Source organism: Vanessa atalanta, chromosome 13 (genome assembly GCF_905147765.1).
Source record: "Vanessa atalanta chromosome 13, ilVanAtal1.2, whole genome shotgun sequence".
In the NCBI taxonomy this organism is placed as follows: domain Eukaryota; kingdom Metazoa; phylum Arthropoda; class Insecta; order Lepidoptera; family Nymphalidae; genus Vanessa; species Vanessa atalanta.
The window spans coordinates 749638-772752 of NC_061883.1; the positions used below are offsets into that span (position 1 = coordinate 749638).

At 32.1% G+C, this 23115-nt stretch overlaps 1 protein-coding gene across 1 annotated transcript in view; it reads left to right on the forward strand.

Annotated features, from left to right (window-relative positions):
* Positions 1–23115, forward strand: part of LOC125068285 (metabotropic glutamate receptor 2-like) — an 86057-nt gene that overhangs the window by 21885 nt on the left and 41057 nt on the right. Inside the window, exons 6-7 of the mRNA XM_047677389.1 lie at positions 4293–4544; positions 4809–4983. Of these exons, the coding sequence (XP_047533345.1) occupies positions 4293–4544; positions 4809–4983 (427 nt within the window). The remainder of the gene's footprint in view (positions 1–4292; positions 4545–4808; positions 4984–23115) is intronic.

Sequence of the window (23115 nt, forward strand, 5' to 3'; positions counted from 1 at the left end):
AAGTATACTCGTTTCATTTTCAGAAATACGATCAAGATCAGAAATATTAGACTCATTCAGATAAAGACATACCATACTAAATAATACTACATAAAGAGTTTAGTATAAAGGTACTTGAGCCTCAAAGCCTTCGCAGTACATATATTTAACGACGTGATGTATGTTCGTAAAAATGTGATAGATATTAAAAAATTTACAAAAGTCAGTTCCTACTTAATTTCATCCGACGTGATAGTTTTGTTTTTATGGTGTATGTTTGTTTGTCCAATAAAGCTTTCTTATTTGCTACTATTAAATTGACTTGCTTTGTGCAAGTTCGTCTGGGAAGATCACTTATTCTGCCTCTAATTATTAATATTCTTTTAATACTATAATATACATAGAAGGAACCACTTACACTTCTCATCGTGTCAGTCTGTTTTGCCAGTATAAAAAAAAAAAAAAAACAAAATAAACTAATTAACAACAAAGTACAGGTAACAAGGTAAGGTTGTAATAAAATTTAATATAGCATAAGTTTTAAACGAGAAATCAATAAAAATTCCACGTCAGACACTGGTTTACATTTCAGAAAGAACATAAAAAAGTTTGCAATGTGGTGGAATAAAATCTAAAAGCCTTCACTTCAAAGGGACATTTTACAAGAGTTATTAACTGAATTACATTCTAAAATTATAAGAGAATTTATCTTAAAGCACTTACATTTAAGCTATGGCGGGTTGGTAGTAAATAAAACAACCGCTGGTCCAAAAAATCCGCTCTTTGTATCTTATCTGCCGTTACATAAATTCACATAACCTTTTTGTCTCCAAGTTGATATTTATCAAGTTTATTTATTTATAAATGTTTTATTTCGCGTAAACGATGACACCAAAATTATGTCAATAATTTATAAGTTACAATAAATACATATATTGTTCTATAATCTTTATATATTTTACATTATTTAATATTTACAACTATTTACTTAGTTTTTAAAATTAATAAAAAGCAGGTACAATGTCACGATGTAAACAATGCTATCTCTGATGTAGTTCACTGGTTTAGCGTAAATAATTAGGCTGAATAATAAAAAAACAAAAATTTTAAACTTTAGTACACCAAAAGTGCAAAATTTAAAAGCTGGTGTACTTATCAATGGGGAATCGATGGATCCAGTTGAGTCAGCTGAATTTCTTGGCCTTACTGTTTATGCCAAGTTGCAATAAGTCCCCCATATTAACGGATTGGCGAGTAGACTGAGTTCTGCGGCATTTGCGATGAAAAATAATTAGATTATTTACCGATGTTGATACGGCTGGCTTAGTATATTTCAGTTACTCCCACAATATAATGTCTTCCGGTATTATGCTTTGGGGTAACGCAGCCGCTATCCATTCTCTATTTGTGCTACAGAAGAGGACTATTCGCGCAATCTTTAACGTAGCAGCTAAAGAATCATTAAGGTACAAATTTAAAGAAATCAATATATTAAGCAATAAGAAGCAACAGGCTTCTCATTGAAATAAAACTAGTTTTTAACGGATTTAATCGCGTATATTAATTATTTTAACATCCCGACGTTTCGAGCACTTTGCAGTGTTCGTGGTCACGGGCAGACGACGTTTCGAACACTGCAAAGTGCTCGAAACGTCGGGATGTTAAAATAATTAATATACGCGATTAAATCCGTTAAAAACTAGTTTTATTTCAATGTGTAATAATCGCGAAAATCTAAGACAACATTAACAGGCTTCTCAGTATATATTCTGTAATATTATGTGTATTTGGAAAAATATTAATGATTTTATGAGAAAATGTGATACTGATACTCATAGCATTGGTACAAGAAACAAACACAAACTTGTTACTCCTGTTACTAGACTGCATAGAGTCAATAACTCTTTTGTGGGGCAATGTACACCGTTCTAAAACAGGATCCCAGAAAGTGGATCCCAGTAAAAAGATGGGTACGGATGGCTTGTGTTCGAATATTCAATGTATGCATTTAATATAATTGAACTCTTTATGGATTTTTTATAGATAGAAATATGTCAATCTTCAAAAGACGGAAAAGTGTTAACCGACTTTCTGACTCAAAATTGTTTGGAATGTTAAAGGTCGTATTTGGTTGCGTTCGCAGACTAAGTACCAGCAAATTCTTTACCTAAGCTCATAATTATATTCGTTAAGTGCGTCTAAATATAGACTGCGTTAATTGTTAGATAATTTTTAATATCCGAGGCAAGAACAGCTCAGTCTACCACATTTTATCGGATTAAGTTATTTCTTCCAATAACGGAACGTCTAAGAAAACATTTAATAGTAATCTTTATACGATGCTTATACATATATAAATAAATAAATAATACATTTAACTCATGACTTGCATTTCCTACCCCTTTACTCTCATAAAACATCAGACTATCTCCCATCGTATCCAATTGCCATCCCAACGTATTATGAGTTTAGGCAGAGAAACCAGGGCTCAAGATACATCACAGTCACGCTGTTTTATTACTAAAAATACTCTTATTCTGTACTGCTATTAGTAATTTCTTGAGAAGACTTCTTTATTATTATATTTATGTCTCCATCGATATGTTTTTCGTGACATTGCTGTGTGCCAAAATCTTCCTTAAGACCAACAACGCAGTGAAGTAGATTGTTTTCAGGACAAATAAATCGATCAATTTTCGTTAATGAAAGACTTTCAAGCCGAAATTTAACTCCAAATTTTAACAAAAGTACAAGTACAGCAGTTTAAGTTGAATGAAAAATAATAAAACGAAAGTATTAATGTGGAGTGGCAAAATTTTCGCAACTTTACTGCGAACATAATGAAGTCTAAAGTCACTCAATCTTTAAAACTCTTTTACCGATTCAGCTTGTTATACAAGTTTCCTTATTATTTGTGCAGCGGAACTGTCTGTATTACTCACCGATTATTCTATCGTCAAATAGTAGCTCTTTGTATTTCTGTGTTCTGACTTCAAGAGTTAGTGATGAATTATTTAGTTAGGAAACACAAGTATCCTTATATATTTAGAAAAAAATGTTTCTAAATCTCTTAATGTAACAACTATGATCCAAAGGACTTTAAAATACTTCAAAGATATATTACTATGTAAAGAAATTAATTTAAACCATAAAATAATAAACTATTATTAGCAATAAAATAAAAATCGATAATGTTTTATAATTAATGACGTAAAATTGATATCCAAGCTACTATTTATTTATTTTATTTTATCTGGTTCTTCAACAATGTGTACACTGATTATAATAATATAATATAACAAAGTAAAATTATATTCTAAGCGTCACAATTACTTATAGAAGAACACAGCATCCACAAAAAGAAAACAATCAACATCTTAACCTAATTTGAAAACTATTTAAATAAATGATAATTAAAAAGAAACAAAAGTAAAAAAAAAAAAAACTATGTAATAAAAATATAAGGATAAACTAAGACATCATTTTTGCTGCCCAGTACAATCTTTTTCGTGGACGCAATGGACGTAACATTTAGATCGACACTGTTTTGATATTCATCATAAGCATTGTACATTTGTGAAAGTGTACACTGTAGTTTAAGATTTTTGTGATGCTTTGCTTTATTAAACAAGTGTAAAATATTTGACCTAGGTAATCTGGTAACATTAAAAGTAAGATTTTGTAATAGGTCAGGATTAATAATAGACCGAGTTACGATTCTACTTAGAAAACTATTCTTCTAGTAAATATAGGCATGTGACTTTGAAAAAAACTATGATGAAATTTGAAAATAAAATATTTCAAACGATCGATTTTTGCATTTTAATTGAAATAAATGTAATTATCTTCGCTCGGGTTGGTCAAATTTTAAACGAGAGTCACATACTTTAGGTAACCATAGAATACAAAGTAATAATATATTTAATTTGATTATTTTTAAGACAAGCTTAACAAGCACACGTGTAGCAGCATGGTGAATTAGGCTCCTTAAATATTTTTTAACAGGTACATCGGGCTAAATTTCTACCGCCAGTTTTTTTTTTTTTTTCAAGTCTAAAGCGTTTCTTTGCAAACTATTAATAGATTTAATCAATAAGCAATATGCTTCTAAGCTAAATAATATAAGTGACTACAATACTTATGAAATATACTAAATGTTGCTGTATTCTTAAAGAATTTAATATCAATGCAAGTTTTCCCATAATGTATCAATAAAATAAATACTAATCATTACGTGAAACTCAGTGCTGCTTATCCAGATTAGAACAGAATATTTGGAAGAGTTTTGGTCACAATTGATATTCTTGTTCCAGGAGCAATAATATTTGGTTCAGATCAAGAAGTGGCTGGTGTTATGCGAGCTGTCGAACGTGTGAACGCCACTGGAGCCTTCAGTTGGGTCGGCTCAGATGGATGGAGCGCAAGGGCTCTGGTTTCTGATGGTAACGAACGAGCTGTGGAAGGTACAATCAGTGTCCAACCTCAAGCCAATGACGTGAAGGGCTTTAAGGAATATTTTCTCGGACTTAATGTGAAGAATAACAAAAGAAATCCTTGGTTTGTTGGTAAGTAATCTTTAAATATTATTCTTGGTTATTAATTCAAAATCACACGTAGTGACATCATTTTTCTTTTCTTGAATAGCATATCGTTTTATATTTAGTTGTGACAGACATTTAAAGCTTATTCATCTCCAATATAAATGAACTCAAAAGACCATGTACTTATTTCTAAGAAAATTAACAGCATACAAAAGACAGCCACTTGTCAACTCAATGCAAACCTTACCTAATTAAAAACCCTCAACTAAACTTGAAACTTGTCATCAGAATTCTGGGAAGACCACTTCCAATGCCGCTATCCAGGCAGTCCTAAGACGCCATACAATGGTCAGTACGCCCGTTCCTGCTCTGGACTAGAACGTCTAACGGACAACAACACTGAATTTGAACGACAATTGCAGTTCGTGTCTGACGCTGTCATGGCCTTCGCCTATTCTATCAGGTAAGACATATATATTAAGACACATATAATTAATGGCAATCCATCATGATGATATTTTTATCTCTCAATGCGTCCTATTGAAACAAATATACCGCTGGGTCGCACAAATACATCACAGTCGATAAAATTTTCAAAAAAAAACCTCTTAATATACTGTTCATCAACACACGTATCTCTATCCTGACTGAATATTTTAATCCTGACCTGTCCTCTACTTGAAAGAGAATATTATAAGACGAAAATATTATTTGAAAAATCTGACATCATTAAAAGGTATTCAGCAAAATTTATGAACATTTATTTTCATTGAACCAACTGTACAAGATCATTAAAATGTACTGAGTACGACCACATTAATTATAAACAAATCTAACCCTTATTCTAAAAGGAATAGAAGCTATGAATAATGTAAATTATAAATCACAAAATCATAGTTAACCTAGCGTTACAATGAATATATCTCACAATCAATATAGACTTTTACAAGCCTTTGGTTGCCTGCTTTGAATAACAAAGTACGCCAATTTAGTACACAATAGCAAAGCTTTCGACCAATTATATAATTTAGTAAAACCACTTATATATCTATCTCATTCATTCATATTACACAACACATAAGTTAGAGGAGAAAGATCGATCGAAGTTTAAGAAAGTAGGCATACAGACTCGCACCCACATTAGGGAACGTGTAGGAAATTTATTAGTCTTGTTAAAATTACACGACGTGTATTTTCTTGTGGAAATATACCTCTAGTATTCGCTATACTATTGTTTTAGAGGGTGACGTTGGTTTATCGTATGTATTCATTATAATAAACCTATTTATATATGAGAGGGTTAACAAATGTGGGGCGGGTGTTTTAATTATAAGAGATTTATTGACGCCGCTGACGTGATTAATGTTACTCTAACTAATTTTGTTAATAATAGTTTGACTACGAGCCCAAATGATGTTGATATAACACGTGATTGTACTAAGGTTTTTTACCAATCAATTAAACATCTCATGTACGTCTTATATCGCCAATTTACCACAAACCCTTATGCTTATAGTTACACTGGATCACTTACCACTACCACTACCAGAACACAATAATACCAAATATTACTGTTTGGCAGTAGGATGTGTAATTGTACATAACATAAGACTGCCTCGTTGGTCTAGTTGCTAGATATCGGATTCTGATATCTGGGTTCAAACACCAAGTCGCACTCCCGTGCCTAGGAAAGCACATAAAGCCGTTGGTGCTGGACTGTTTACGGTCGTGTCAAATTTAGAGTGCACCTGTGTTTGTGCAAACACTCGTACCATAATATGTCTACCGTAATTGCCTGATCTTCCTTAAGATCGGTCACCATCATGTACATCAATATATATCTATTTTTTTACATTTTTATGGTGTTCAGTTCATATTCTTTTATCATTATTTTATTATTTATTAGTTTAATTTTCCAAAAGAACAAGTAATAGAAATCATTAAAATTACGATATTAAATTTTACTTGATTAAAGATAGTGTCGGGTTCAAATTCGGCTTTGCAACAATCGAGAGCATTTTCAAATTTCATTCGAATTTTCTCTACTAATAAAATTTTAAAAATCGAATAAATTAAAAAGTATTACTTCATAGAGTAGCTTCACGTCGACATCAGCGACACGGAAATCATTTACTGCAAAATTATCACTAATTGCGAGTTTTATCGTTTCAAACGCTTTTTAATTTCGGTCTAGATCTCTTTAATGCGAATACGACGTTATAAATTAAAAAAGAAAAGAAATACGGACTGTACTTCTCTTTGCATTAACGGGAATGAAATGTATGATATATGAGAAGAAATATAAACTTAATTTAACAAAATGTGACAGGTGCAGGCATTAGAACAGAGGGGAACGTCACATATACCATTTTGTACTGTTAGCGGAAAAAGGTTATTTGATGTAAATAACAGAAGAATTATTTTAACTGTTGATATTAAATAAATGGATGTACAAATTGGGGTTGGGTTATAATTGGTTAATACATGCGACGTTTACGTCTGGATGAGAAATTAAAGCTACAGGTTTTCTTTTTTTGTTTCTTTTTTGTTTGAGTACTTGGTTTTGGGGTATATTGTTGTTTTATTGTAAGTTAGTGGAAACATGTGTCAAAAAATTTATCCGACATATGCAATTTTGCTCTCTGATTAAATAAAAGCTATTTTTGTAATTCACATATGAAATTAGAAACATTGGTGATCATCGTGAAATTCATAAACACAAATTAAGCACACAAAAATTCAGTAGAGCTGGCCTGGATTTGAATCCTCTGTTATGTATGTATGAAGTTTGTTCCTTTTATATAACTGACGTACTATCTGGGTGGAGCATTAAGCCACTATAGTCATACGCAAATAATCCAATGCGTCTTATATGCCTTGGCTTAATGGCGTAAGAAATGGTTTATATTTCCAGGAGTTTAAATGTATTTATACTATATGTGACTAACTATCTGTTGAAGGACTTATGTGCCAACCTATAAATACATTAAGCGCGAGTAGAACTCACGTACTAAGGGTTCCGTACTATTATTTATAAAAAATCATGTCTGTTGTATGGAAGACCCCTTAAATATGTATTTTATTCTGTTTCTTAGTATTTTTTGCTATATCGGCAACAGAAATACATCATCTGTTAAAATTTCAAGTGTCTACCTATCACGGTTCATGAGATACAGCCTGATGACAGACGGACAGATGGACGGAAAACGGAGTCTTGGTAATAAGGTCCGTTTTACCCTTTGGGTACGGAACCCTAAAGTCATAATAAAAATCAGATACAAAATTGTATTAATACTTGTTAAATTCAACCAAATTACAGATATTGTTTATCTAAATTAGTTAAAAAATTAACGGCTGAATTACTTCCTTGCTATCGTTCACGAAATCAAAAGATTTAATTTCCAGCTACAAAAAGATATTTCAAAAATGTTGTTAGTCAAATTTTATTTTTCACTAAAATAAGCTTCGAAATACCCTCGGGCATTTTTCGATATTCCTTGCTGATTTCAGATTTGACCTTATGCCTACTTCTACCTTGTTCTTATACATTTCCCGCGACTTTAACTGCGTGGGCAGAAACTATTTCTTTAAATACCCTGACAGTGAATACATTACATTAGCAGCCTGTAAATTTCCCACTGCTGGGCTAAGGCCTCCTCTCCCTTTGAGTAGAAGGTTTGGAGCATATTCCACGACGCTGCCCTAATGTGGATTGGTGGAATACTCATGTGGCAGAATTTCGTTGAAATTAGACACATGCAGGTTTCCTCACTATATTTTCCTTCACCGCCGAGCACGAGATGAATTATAAACACAAATTAAGCACATGAAAATTCAGAGGTGCCTGCCTGGGTTTGAGCCCGAAATCATCGGTTAAGATGCATTCTAACTATTGGGCCATCTCGGCTCTCACAGTGAATATCGAATATTTATGAGTATCGGTCGTCCTCATTTATCGTCACTAACAGGAAGACTCAGCTCCACAGCATACACGGTTTTATAGACAGACAAATAACTGATATTGATACCGCTCTTTTTTATTATTATATGTATATACTTATTTTGGTTATTATATCATAAGGGATATTTCTTTGGGGTAACGCATCAGATATTGAATCTATTTTTTATTTTACTAAAGAGAACCTAGCCATCTATTTATAATCTTGGAACTAAAGGCTCACTTTGGCATATTTTTAACAAAGTAGGAATACTCACTATTGCCTCACAATATATTTACAACAATGTTATGTATATTTACAGCACGTTAATGACTTTGAAAGAATCAGTGATAATCACAGTACACGAGACGTAAGCTTATGACGCCAAGTTTCCGTCTCTTCAAAGTCAATAAATCCAGGATTTAAGGTATTTTTTCTAGAATAAAATTCCGCAGATATTGGCTCTGCCGATTCAAAAATTCAAATCATTTTTTAAAGAGAAGCAATAATTGTAAAAGCCTACTCGAATAATTTGTATTTTGAGTTTATATAGGTTAGTCGTAAGAGCGTTATAGACTAATAAACAACTTACACATTTATTATATTCAATCAAGAGCTGAACTATAATATGAAATTACATTATCGTTTAAGGTTAACAATAGAAAGCACACGACATTATCTCTCGTCGCCCACTGTGTTTGTGACTGTCAAACTGAAGCGTTAGCTGACGAGATAATATATGATTCATGTTGATAAATGTATCTGTTGGCGTAAAATTGCTCACTTCTCTAATTAAAGCTTTACTGTTAAAGCGAGAAATTTGAATTTGTCCCTCCTTCAGATTTCTCCTAACATGTTCTAGTGACAAGAATATAACGAATGTAAATAATTTGTTTTAAAAGTTTGGTATGACAAAATCTGAATCGCACTAACGTTTGGTTTTCAAAAATTTATATAAGATCATTTCCATTTATAGGTTGCCTTGTTCTATTAACAAATAGATGGTTTAATTAATAGAATAAATTAATTAATGTTAGTCAAAATGATTATGTGATCACATCTGAATTTTAACCGATGATTGAGGACTGCTAAATTTTTATATACCTAATTTGTATAATTAATTTAGCAATTGGCGGTGACGTAAAATATCGTGAGGAAACTTATACGTAGTGGATGAATACCACGCGCAAATACCGACCCGCATTGGAACTGTGTGGTGGAATAAACTACAAACCCTTGCTTCAAAATTAGATGAGATCGTAGCCGAGCTATGAGATGTTGACTTTTCCACTTTAGATGAATGAATGAAATAAAACCTATTGGCAAAAAATATAAATCAATATTAAAACAATGATGGTGACGCTTCACAATTCAGGAGTACTTGAATAAAATATTTTGATTGATTTAACAGCACGACGAACACAGACAATAACTGCACCCGACGTCAACATGTGAATTCTGTTAACATTTTCACTTGCGGCAAGAGTGTCACTGATAAAATATTTTATTTTCACAAATAATTCACTCAACGTCGATGTCACGCTGGCGCTGAATGTACTGGACTTTTGTCACGCTGGCGTTGACTTGTCACGCTCATATATTCAGAACAATATGTGCTACTTGCACTAAAAAATACTATCTACGGAGCGGGATCTGTATCCGTCGAATTTGCTTAAATTTGTTTGATTGAGATAAATTATGTAAGGTCGGTTGTTATAAGTGGTTTAAAGGCTTTCTATCCAAAATCGAATCCCACCTGGGCACAGATATTTTATTCATAATAATTTTAGACAGACTCAACAATAATATAAAAAAAACAAAAAGAACACCACCAGCCATAGGCAATGTTCGAAATATTAACCATCCCTTTAATGGAAATGGTCCACCAACCTTTAAAAAAAAATCAAAGTAAACTTTATTAAAACGTCATTTTACAAAACTATATTAAGTGAAGCTACCAAAGTCAAAGTCAAAGTCAAAAATCTTTATTCAATATAGAAGTGTTTACACTTGCTTATTGATTGTCAAAAATCTACCACCGGTTCGGAATTTAACACCTCGGACCTGAGAAGAACCGGCGAAAGAAACTCAGCGGGATATTTTTTTTTTGTTTTTTTTTTCCATTTTACATAAACAATAATAATTATATTTTAGTTATTTGAAACAGCCTGGAGGCGATCATTTCATTCGTTAATACGTTACCGTTTCGGAATATAGATTGTACCGAGAAGAACCGCCAAGACAGGCAGTAGTTACTCTTTTCTAAGATTTAAAATACAAAGTCATGTTAAATACAATTATATATGTATGTAATATATGCTGCCTGGAAGTCAACAAATATTAGCTTCACGCTTTTTTATCATCTATATGATATTGTATTGAATAATATGTTTTTATTTAATAATGTATTATTTAAAAATTATTTGAATTTATGAATCGGCAAAGTTAAAAATATTTGCGGAATTTTATTATAGAAAAGGATATCTTGCTCCAAGAGCTTGGTAACTAAGATGCTTGTCTCTTATGCGTAAAGTTTCCACCACTCACCGTTCAAAATAGAACATAACACAAAAAATATTTGTTTTTGTTTATCTATCTTTTATATCGCGTAATAGCAGGTCTCTGTATTTCATCCAGTGTTTCATCATATTTCAAATTAGACCAATACTTCAAGTATTACGGTCAAATTTGAAGTACCATTAAACCCAGAAAGGATCACTCAGCAGTGAGTCGGAGTAATTACATTAAGAGATAACAGAATCGAATATTATAAAGTTTCAAACTTTATTAAGTACAATACGCCAAAAAAAGAAAAAACTTTTCCATTTTAAACTAAACGACACTTCATCATAATATTTAAAAGATCAAAACTTACGTCTTCTGTTTCGCATATTTCTGTATTTTCACAAACGTATAGAACTGGCTTTACGGGAAATAACTGTTACCTTTTGAAGTTGAAAGTATACGGAATATCCGACCAAAGGCGTAGATAGTCTCAAAGGTCGATTTTCTGCTTGGCATGTTATATTTTCGCTAAATAAACCTTCACCTTATGTCAACTCCGATGCACGCTCATATTTATTCTGATACAACGCAAGCTACTTTTATTTTTACAACATACATATACAGACATCTAACAGAAGAGCTGATATTATTTATGTATTGTAATGACTTGCTTACGTGAGTAAATATACTGCAACCGGCTGTTTTGATAGGAGAAGTGAAGAAAAGTAAAGGAAATATAATAAAATCCAGTTACTATAAAAAAAATCCACAAATTGAACATAAAATACTTTTTAAATTGGAGCTCATTTTTTAATTGTGGTAACATTTATATTAGAAGGACTCGGACCTCCATAACAAAACGAAAATATAGTAATAAGTTATGAAATATTATATACAAGTAACTAAAGTATAATTATATGTGTTAGAAGAGTGAAATAAGTTTTGTTTGTGTGAGTGTAAGAGATAGTGATAGTGTTAGAACGCGTGCATCGTAACCGTTGATTTCGGATTCAAACCCAGGCAGGCACCACTGAATTTTCATGTGCTTAATTTGTATTTATAATTCATCAAGTGCTCGACGGTGAAGGAAAATATCGTGAGTAAACCTGCATGTCTCTAATTTCAACGAAATTCTGCCACATGTGTATCCAATCCGTGCACCAATCCGGTTTGAAGCAGCGTGGTGAAATATGCTCCATACCTTCTCCTCAATTGGAGAGGAGGCCGTAGCCCAGCAATTGGAAATTTAGAGACTGTTAATGTCATGCGTGAGTTATACACACATGTATGGACTTGTGCTTACAAGTACGCATTAACTAAAACCTAAACATTAAACTACTAATATTTTACAATCGTTGATTCATTAAATAAAGTACATTTGTTTTGTACATTTATATAAGTTAATAGTTCACTTTTTAACTAGACGCCTAGCCAAAGCAGTGTTTTACTTTATCTGAGGAAGTCGCGAAGCTTTTCTTCCTTTGCCTTTCACATTTAGTATCACATGGTAAATGAAATCTCAAGTTAGTATTGATCCGAATTTTCTTACGGAAAAGTACACTTATTGAATATAAGTTCATTTGAATATCTATATGGTTTTATAAATATTACTTTTAACAAAAGTCGCTAAATTCTTTCGATCTCTTTAAAACTCTTTAAAGCACATTTACTTCTAAAACTATCAATATAAACCAAAGGTATAATATTCTGTAAACGAGATGTAAATATCATTTGTTTTTTATTGTTTTTTTTTTTTGGGACTTTTTAGCGACAAAGTTAAATATTAGTCCCATCCCTAGTAAAAAAAGTAGTTCCCTTAGTAACATTTACACCACCAGCAACACTAATAATAATCTTATAATGACAACTTATATTAACTTAAACTGGTAAATCATTTTTGCCACATCTGAGTTGCGTGTAGACAGTACGTTTTGAAAAACGCCGACATTCTTTAAATTTAGATCGAAACGTCGCGTCAACTCCTGTCATGTAAATATGATTGACAAAAGAATTTCTTTATAATTACATCTATCATTTTTACTCAGAAAATCTTTACTCGAATATTCAGAAATACTTATAAGGGCCTGCTTGAATGTACGTCACATTCATGGATTTATTATTATTATGAAACTAAAGGAGTCCTCACCGCCTAGCCAACATACCTTCCAACAGTAAAAACTATCGTTTAATTGATATTAATAGCAAAATTAATCACCTACGGTCTCTCACAAATACTTACTAATGGAATTGTGCAGCTTTGAAATAATGTGTGTACAATATTTGCAATTTATCTCGTGCTCTGATAGAAAACATTGTGAATAAACTTGCATGTGTCGGAATAATAGATACGTATTTCCACCAAACCGCACCGAGGCAACGTGATGGATTAAGTTGATTCTTCCATTAGAAAAAGAGGGCACCCTTAGGACTTTTACTTATTTATATCTTGAAGCATTTGTGTGGATATTACTTTTACGTGGTGGCACAGATGTGGTCTATTCGTAAATGATTAGGTTGGTTTTGATATTAAAAAAGGGACAATCCCAATTCGCTGTAAGCCAAGATTTATAATTCATCTTATAATCAAACTGGAGAATATAACATGGATAATTGTTTTTTTATATTATTGACAAATGAGCCACCTGGTGACCAATCTTCACCAACGCCCACATTGGCACTGTAAGGAATATTAGCCATTTCTTACATAGCCAATGCGCCACCAACCTTGTGAACTAAGATGTTATGTGCCTTGTGCCTGTAACACAACAATACTTAGTATCGCTGTTTAGCGATTGATTGTGACAGGATTGCACAAAGCCACACCACCAAGTAGTATTTACTCTATCATAAAAATAGAACATTTTAACATCTTGTAAAGAAACAAAAGGAAATATAAAATGAATTGAAACAAGCTTGGAACAGATGAGATCAGAAGGGACAACCTTGATCCCAAGAGGTAACGTCAAATGTTACGATAAACGTCCAAATTTTCTCATGAAAAGGCTTAGTAAGCTGTTTTTTCATCTAATCTTAAAATTTTGTGCGATCATGCAAACAGTTTATACATTTCTATTTATGGGAACGAACAATACATAATAAATATCATGAATAACAAATATTAACAAATCATTATCAACAAACGTTGCCAATGATTCTTTAATACATATATTAACAGAAACGATGTCGATGCAGTGAATAAAAACATCAATTAATTAGAAAATATATTTTTAAATAGAGAGAGATTAGAGATTTATAATTGAATGAAAGTCTATTACTTTCAATTAAAATATTTTTATACATGTTTGTAAATTATAAAAAAAAATATAACAAATATTACATGTATTGATGTTTCTGTGGTAAAGGTGTGTTTTATTATTGTATAATAAAGACTCTAATGGGTTTTTCAAAAACAAACCTTTTGATACTAGCCAGTCTTTTTAGGCGTTGTTTAAATCCTGTTACAATGGTTATAATGATTTTAAAATATATTAACAAACATTATAAAAATTTTAAATTAAAAAAAAAAAATCTACATAGTGTTCTTATAAATATCAATAAGCTAAGATCTGGCTTAGTCATTGTTGTAAATTTTACATTATAAAAAATAAAAAGGTATTCTAAGATTCAAATAAAACTACGACTTATATTATAATATATAAACTATATAATAACTATAAACTACGACATTATATTAAAAACTGAAAACATAGTATTTTCTTATTCATTCTATTTAATGGTTGTGATACTTTTAAAATTGTAAAATATACAAATACATTAATACATATTTACCTAACGAAAGCATAAATGTGGCTGAATATTTGAAAACGTTTTAAAAATCTGAAGGGTGAAATTAACCTGGAATGTAATTTACTTGTTGTTAGGGCATTTTCCATCCATCCATCCATCCGTCTAAGTAGATCCTCATATATCCTACAGTCAAGCAGTAATATTTAGTATATTATTCTACAGACACAAGGGTCATATTATCTAGATCCCAAAGTATTACCGATGTAATTATTGAATTATATTTCTTACCAATGTCAAAAATGGTGATCACTTGTACAGGTTATATGCCAGTCAAACAAAAAATAAAATGTTTATCTAGATTATAATTTGAGGAAACTGTCAAATTTGATGTTACTAACATTTTATGAAAACATAACCTCGTAAATATACTTACGGGAATAATATCACCAGAAATCCAACAGAGGTCGAAATAAGCACGTTTTCCAGCAATTACATAAGGAACGTCCTATTTATATTCTAAAGCAATCCGAGAATCAAATGGAATGTCTGATGAGTTTACGTCATGGGAAACTTACATCGCGTCTATTTACTTATATAAGACAAGAGCATCTGTCGGAATATATTGAACGAGCTGATTGTGATAGAAATGCCCTTTTAATGTCGCACATTGATTAGACAATTTATGTAGCTTCCAATATATATTTGAGTTTCTTATACGTTCTTGTCTTCGGTTTATCACTGCATGTATGAGCCTCCACCTGTCCTATTTTTTTCATACGCAATGGTAGATAAACTAAAAGAAGTCTTCTTACAAATTTATATGTAATACGTGAGTATTTTGTCCAAATATGATAAAAAGTAAATTAAAATGTGGGATTCCCATTCTACTGATAACAATACTGGATTGTATATATATCGGTAAATGGACGAAATAAAAGCTTATATAATATTGTATTTCCACAGAGTTAGTTAAATTTTTGGACCTAAAGAAAGTGAAACTACAGGACAAACTAGTCTACAATATATGAAGTAATCCCTACGAGGGTAAAAAATAACGTGTAATTTTATTCCGTAAAACATCCTTTATTTTTCTTTTTGGAAGTACTCCCAAATGGGAAACTTACTGAAGTTCATTAAGTAGTATTTTCGGGTTCCTCGTTTTCCGAAACTACTTACAAAAGTAATGAAATTGGGCCTAAAGTCTTTATCAAACAACAACTAATTACTTAGACAATGTTGCTAAATGTTTTTAAATGATTAGGACGACAAAGATCTATTTGTTTCTCGAATTATCTATTCGATTCTTCTCTATTAGTTTACATGTATAAATATTTGAAAATACTGACGCATTTATCTAAGCTAGGGTAATTTCAGTAGTTCGGAATGGCAAAATTATATTGTACAATGATGTTTCAATCTCTCTCTATATTTTTACAATAATCACAATCATCCAATTGTTTTCCTTATGACAGCTCAATCACTTTTAAAATAAGAAATAGTGTTACATGCCAGTATTAAATGTTATTCCATATAAAATAATATTAATTAAAGTTTTACAAATTATTGATCAATTAATTACAATAATAATTGTATATATTTATAATATGTAATAATAATAATAATGTGATATTATTAATGATATAATTAATTATGATATCCTATGACGTAGCACCGTATTGGAGGCTAGGGCTAGTCTCTAACACTAGCTTATAAGGCTGCAATGCCCGAGGTCATGGAATAGGCCAGATAAAAGTTAATCTGTTATATAGATTCTTGAGTCAAGAAATTCTCAAGCTAACTGCTTAGAAATTAGCATTGTTCACAAACATATGACAAGGCTTATATAGAGATTTATAATTCATCTCGTACTCGTATGAAGGAAAATATCGTAAGGAAACCTGCATGTGGCGGATAAGTCTTACGTATATCAACCAACATGCATTGGAGCTCACTCTCAGCCCAGCCAGCGACATTTCCAGACTATTCCTTTACTTTACGTTTCCCCTTGCCCCGTAAATCCTTTCGTATTGCACTTGGTGGTAGGGCTTTGTGCAAGCCCGTCTGGGTGGGTACCACCCACTCATCAGATATTCTACCGCCAAATAGCAGCACTCAATATTGTTGTGTTTCGGTTTGAAGAGTGAGTGAGCCAGTGTAACTACAGGCACAAGGAACGTAACATCTTAGTTCCCAAGGTTGGTGATGTAAGAAATATTTCTTACAACGCCACTGTCTAAGGGCGGTGGTGACCACTTACCATCAGGTGGCCCATTTGCTCGTCCATAAAAAAAAACCTAAACTATATCCGTAATGTTGGCATTTTTAGTCTCATCCAAAATAATAGTCTAATAAACTAATCAATGCATATTATTTGGAGAAAATTCTTTTTAAATGGATTTAATTAAATTTATTATATCAATTAAACCTTCTAAAACTTTAGGTTTTTTTTATTAGAAATTAATTGCAACAAGTCACGACGAACTTTAAACAGAATTAATTAAACACGCTACCCGCTTCTGGATTCTTGAATTTTCAGAGGTGAGGAAGTTGTTAAATACTGATTTATTATATCATGCATATTCACATAAACAAAATATTTTGTTAATTCAATGAAGGAACAATCTAGATTACAAGTGAATGAAGTTGTAGATACTAAGTAAGTTTGTTTATTTGTGATACTAAATATACTAGAGAATGTCTTACAACGTTCACAATTTTTCAGTCATTAAACAATACACACCGTTATGTCCCTACACTTTAAATCTGTAATATCTTCGAAAATATTCGTTTAAATTACATGCTGTAAAGGGCTATATTGATCTATATTTGGTGCACAATGTATGTATATAGTACTTAATTGGACAAGAATTAATGCTGTTTTGCTTAAAATCTCTTCATAAATAAGGCATTATTTTTCTTATATAACTTGACTCCGGCCTATTGCGGGCGAAATCAAATTATCGACTACCCAATACTAGCAGACGATAGACCATTCGAGCCTCTGGATAGACGTTGGCTCTCTGTGTGTGTTCTAACTTGACTGTTTGACTTGGTACCACCGTCACACTTCCGCCATCGCACCCTCCGCCGCTGAAGTGAATTTCATCCACACTACGTTGGTGCTTGGCATCCTGCCATGTGCATGCGTCTAATTTATTCTTTCCACAAACTTGCAAGATCTTAAATGGAGGTTTTTCCGTTGCGCTATAATATTATGACGAGTTTTCAAAAGTCGGATATACATGAAAACGTATCAGCGTCTCCCTTAAGTTTTAGTTTTCGTGAGCGATGGTGACCGTAATGTGGATCTTCTGCTTTTTTTTTATTTGGTTGTTTTTGATTTATTTTATTTATATAGGTAGATGGCCGAGCAAATGGGCCACCTGATTGTAAGTGGTAACCAACGCCCATAAACAATGTCACTGTAAGAAATATTGACCATTCGTTACATCGCCAATGTCCAACCAACCTTGGGAACTAAGATGTTATGTCGCTTGTGCCTGTAGTTACAGCTTACTCAACCTTTAAACCAGAACACAACACTGAGTACTGAGTACTGCTGTTTGGCTGTAGAATATATGAGTAGTGGGTGATACACCAAGTAAATTTATGATTGTCGTTTGCCATCTATAATAATAAAAATAAAAATATAATAATATCATAAAATAGCTGCGTTTCTCAGTTTCACTCGCTTTAAATTAAGATTATTGTCGTAACAAGTTCGAGTTCCTTATAAAATATAAATAATCAACATTAAATACATCGTGTGTATAATTCTAATGATGACCGCTATCAGGGAAGTTACATTAGGGAATTCCCGTACATTCCCGTCCCGTATTTGCGGGGATAATTCTATAACGTATTTGTTCCATCTTATGGAGTGTACACTGTTGAAATTGACTAGATTAACTGAAGTCTTTGACCATTACGATATTTGAACTCGCACTAACAGGCAATTACATGACTGTGTAAATTTTGTTAAACGTTGTAACGTGGTCATGTATTTAGTGCCTAACAACAGCTCGAAATTTACGTTAATGTGATTATTTTGGCACTAGCTAAAGCTAACGGCTGTACACTTGCTTTATAAAATGTATCACATCCTATTGCTATTATAAACGCGAAAGTTTGTAAGGATTAACAGTTGGATTTTTGTAAGTCTCTAAAAACTACTAAATGTGTTTTAATAAAATTTGAAATACAAATCAAATCAAACCAAGTTTATTAAAGTAAACTTCACAACGAAGCGTTTTTAAATCGTCAATATTAAAATACTACCACCGTTTCGGAAAGCAGCTATCAGCGAGAAGAAACGGCAAGAAACTCGCATAGTTGCTCTTCTTAAATAAACAGATTTACAATGCTGTTTTTTTACAATAATTAGTGTCTTGTGATGGAAACCGAGCCTAAATCCAGGCGTTTTTTTTTAAAAAAATACTCTTTTATTGAATAATAAGACTTATTTATTAATTTATTCTTAATAAACTTTTTAAATTTCGTAAATGGTAAATTGGTTACATTTCCCGGTATCTTTTTATATATGCGTATACCATTGCCCAAAAGCGTTCTCTGTACCGTATGCAAACGGAAAGTAGGGGTTACGAGTTTATTCTTATTTCTTGTATTAATAGTATGTATATGAGTTTTTATGGAATACCTTTGTATATTCTTCTGTATAAACATTATATTATGACAAATATATTGTGAAGCAGCCGTTAATACACCTATTTCTTTAAATTTTTCGCGTAACGATCTCCTAGAGCTAATACTGTAAATAGTTCGGATAGCTCTTTTCTGCAGAATAAATACTCTTTCAATATCTGCTGCATTACCCCATAACAACATTCCATATGACATAAGACTGTGAAAATTACTAAAATAAACTAGTCTAGCAGTACTTATGTCCGTGAGTTTTCTTATTGTTTTTATTGCATAAATGGCACTACTTAGTTACCCTGCTAGGGCATACAAATGGGTGCCCCACTGAAGTTTGGAGCCAAGGGTTATCCCTAGAAACAACAACAACAAACTCAAGCCTTTCGTTATTCAAAATGACGGCAGAAGAATTTGATTTGACATTTGGCAGAGAAAACAAAATACATTTAGTCTTTTTGGCATTAAGTACCAAATTTTTTATGTCAAACCAACAAAAATAGTTCATACCTTAACATAATAACTAGGCTATCTAGTAACTTCCTTTAGACGTCGCCAAGCAACGATCGGAAGCTACGCAACTCCTAATTTTATCGTTATAAGCATTATATTTTACCGATCGATAGCGTTTTGTTATTGAACGTATTTGAGTGAAATTTAAAATTAATTAACACAAATTGTATAAAAATTTTCGACCGAGACAACTCTGTGTATAAATCGACGTTTAATTTAAACGAATATCATGGATTCAGATACGGGATGGTACCCAAATACATTAAGCTTTTACTATTTAAAAATAAGAGAGAAGTAAATTGCCTTATTAGTAAAGTAATTATGTACGTAAATAAAATAAGTTTTATGGTAATACCAGACAGTCTGAATAAAAAAGACAAAGCATTTTGAATCTTATGTCTTCTACTTAAGGTTCTTAATAAAGACAGTCTCGAACATAAAACAAGTAAAACGAAAAATATTATTTGAATATTTGCTCTGAAAATATTTAATTTCGTACATTCTTGAGTACTAGACAGGGCTTTGACACTGACAACTTTAACAAGAAACAAATATGATTAGATATAAAATAGGGTAATTCTTAGATAATTGCTCGTATTTTATTCTAGAATCTCGACACCGGATTGTTTTAGCGGTCTAATTGAAATTCACGCCAACGATTTATTTTTGGTAAGCCTCTTTTCGAAAGCCCGTCTGAGTTCCACCCATATTGTAAATCTAACGCTAAATAATAGTGCTGAGTTCCGCATTGAAGGGTGACTGAGCCAGTGTAACAACACAAGGTAAAAAAAAGAAACACAATGTACATAACATCCTAGCACCCAAAGCTGGTGGAGTATTGGTGATATGAGTAATGATTAATATTTCTTAAACTAATATCTATGAGCCCATTTGCCAGTCTGTCGTCCTATGTGACATAAACAATTTTTTTTATTAATTTTTGGATTCTTTTTCTTAGACGTCTAAGACAGACTCAGAGATTTTGTAATCACGAGCGATAATAATTTAAGTGGCCTTCGAGAGTGAATAGATCAATAGTCTATTCCAACAACGAGAGGACAATAGCAAAAAAACAACATTTAACATCGAATTGCTATGATATCATTTGTCGAAAACTTGAATAATCTATGAAATCCATTATGGGTTCGCGAAAAACGCCATTTTTCGCGAACGAAACGCATCGCTTGTTGACGACAAGCGATGCGTTTCATATCAGAACAGCTTAAGCGCCAAAGGAACCATAATACCAATTTAATAATAATGAAATTTTAAAAGGGTTGTTTTATTTTTAAAGTAGTCAACATCAAGTGTGAGATGAATACAATTGCGATCGCGACCAAGTTCGACAATTAGCCAGTTCTTTTGAAAAGCAATTTAATTCAAACGTACAATGAATCCCGTAAATAGCATATTCAAATTCTTTGAACTCAAACGGATCCGTATTGCTAATTTTGTATTCCCATTACAACTTTGGAATTTACAATGCGTACAGGCATGGAAATTTTATGCAAGAAAGAATTCCATGAATATTAATTTGATTGGGTCACGGGAAATATGTAATATGCTTTGGGGGGGTAGAATTAATTAAAATACATTGTAATTATTTAATTTTGTGACTTTTCCGAAAAGTTGATGGTTTTTGTTAACACCTACTAGACTACATGATAAAGATCCCTTTGATAATTTATATTTTCGATTGTAAAGGTTGTATTTAGTTTTCACAATATATATTTGTAAAAAATAATTGCGAGATTTTTTCAGAAAAAGTCCCTAAACCACAGAATTGTCATTTCTTTTAATTATTGTTAGAGGATTTTTGCCTAGAGATGTTATGTTCTTTTTAAACAATGACACTAAATACGTAAAGTATAAACTTCTTATCAATTGCGCAAATGACGAATTAAGAATTGGTTGGTACAATGTACTCGGATGTTATGTCCCATGTGCCTGTAATCACACTGACTAAATCATTCTTCTAACTGACCTTTAGGGGTGATTAGTAAGTCACAGTAGCACGCGTAAGTGATCCCGAAATGTCCCCCAAAATGACGGTGTAGGTACCACTGTGTTTTTAGTAGATATTCCGATGTGTTGAAGCGCATTACGCGTTTTAGACACCAGGGAATCCCACATAACTCCCACTTCATATAGAGGAAAAACGTAAGAGTAAACGTAAAAAAATATCCAAAGTCTTTACCTTTCGAATGCAAAGTCAATGATGACAGAAATACTTCGACTGGGAATCATCGCTAAAAAATTCATGTGCTCCGCTGAGGCATCTTAGCCCTTACAAAGTTTGCCATTATACGGTTTCGCGTACATTTTTTGTTTGCTTACTTTGCGCGATAGCTTCTCGAGGCGATGCGTCGCTAGATTACGAAGTATTTCAAAGACACATGCCGAGCAGACGCCGATTAGAGGCATCAAAGTTATGATGTAACTTCAGTAATTAAAGTATTTTAATTTGTGCCGATCAAACTCTTATAACAACAATATTTTACTGTTCAAACTTGGACGTTACAAATTATAAAATATAATTTAGGCGATATTTTACTATTTAGCACTTAACAATTCAAATAAATTTTAATATGTTTGTTTGGTATTTTAAGCCGCCAAAATTGTAATTTACATTTTCAGTTTAATCGTGAAAGCTATTACTCAAATATATTTGAGTAATGTTTCGTGGAACAAAACCAAACTATCGTGTGGCGGAAATAATTTATTTATGACTTTTTGGAATTGATTCATTTTATTTTATAATCTAGCACTTTTGGTTAAGCGGCTGGCTTATAGGGTTCAATATTTTTTGTTTTTTCTTTCATGACACTAGTACCTCTTGCGGTCTCGTTTCAGTGACTGTGATATTATAAATGTAATGTAAGCGTGCCACTGCTGGACTTCAGGATCTTCCACTCCCTATGAGGAGTAGATTTGGAGCTAAATCCACCAAGCTACTCTAATGCGGTGATTGAATTGATCTTTTTTACAATCAATTAATATGGTTCCTTCACAGTTCTGATAAACTACACCAGTCATTAGGCATATTTATGGCATATTTTGACGTATACGTCAGAATCTAAAATCGTTTTTCTATTAATATTTCATAATTATCTGTTACGTGTAACTCTTAAGGTCTTATTTTAGTCAAAAATTAAAATTACCAGAAATATTGTTCTCAAATTCGATCTTGAAATTTTATACTCAGCAAGCACCACGTAGCTTTGTTTTAAAAAAATCAG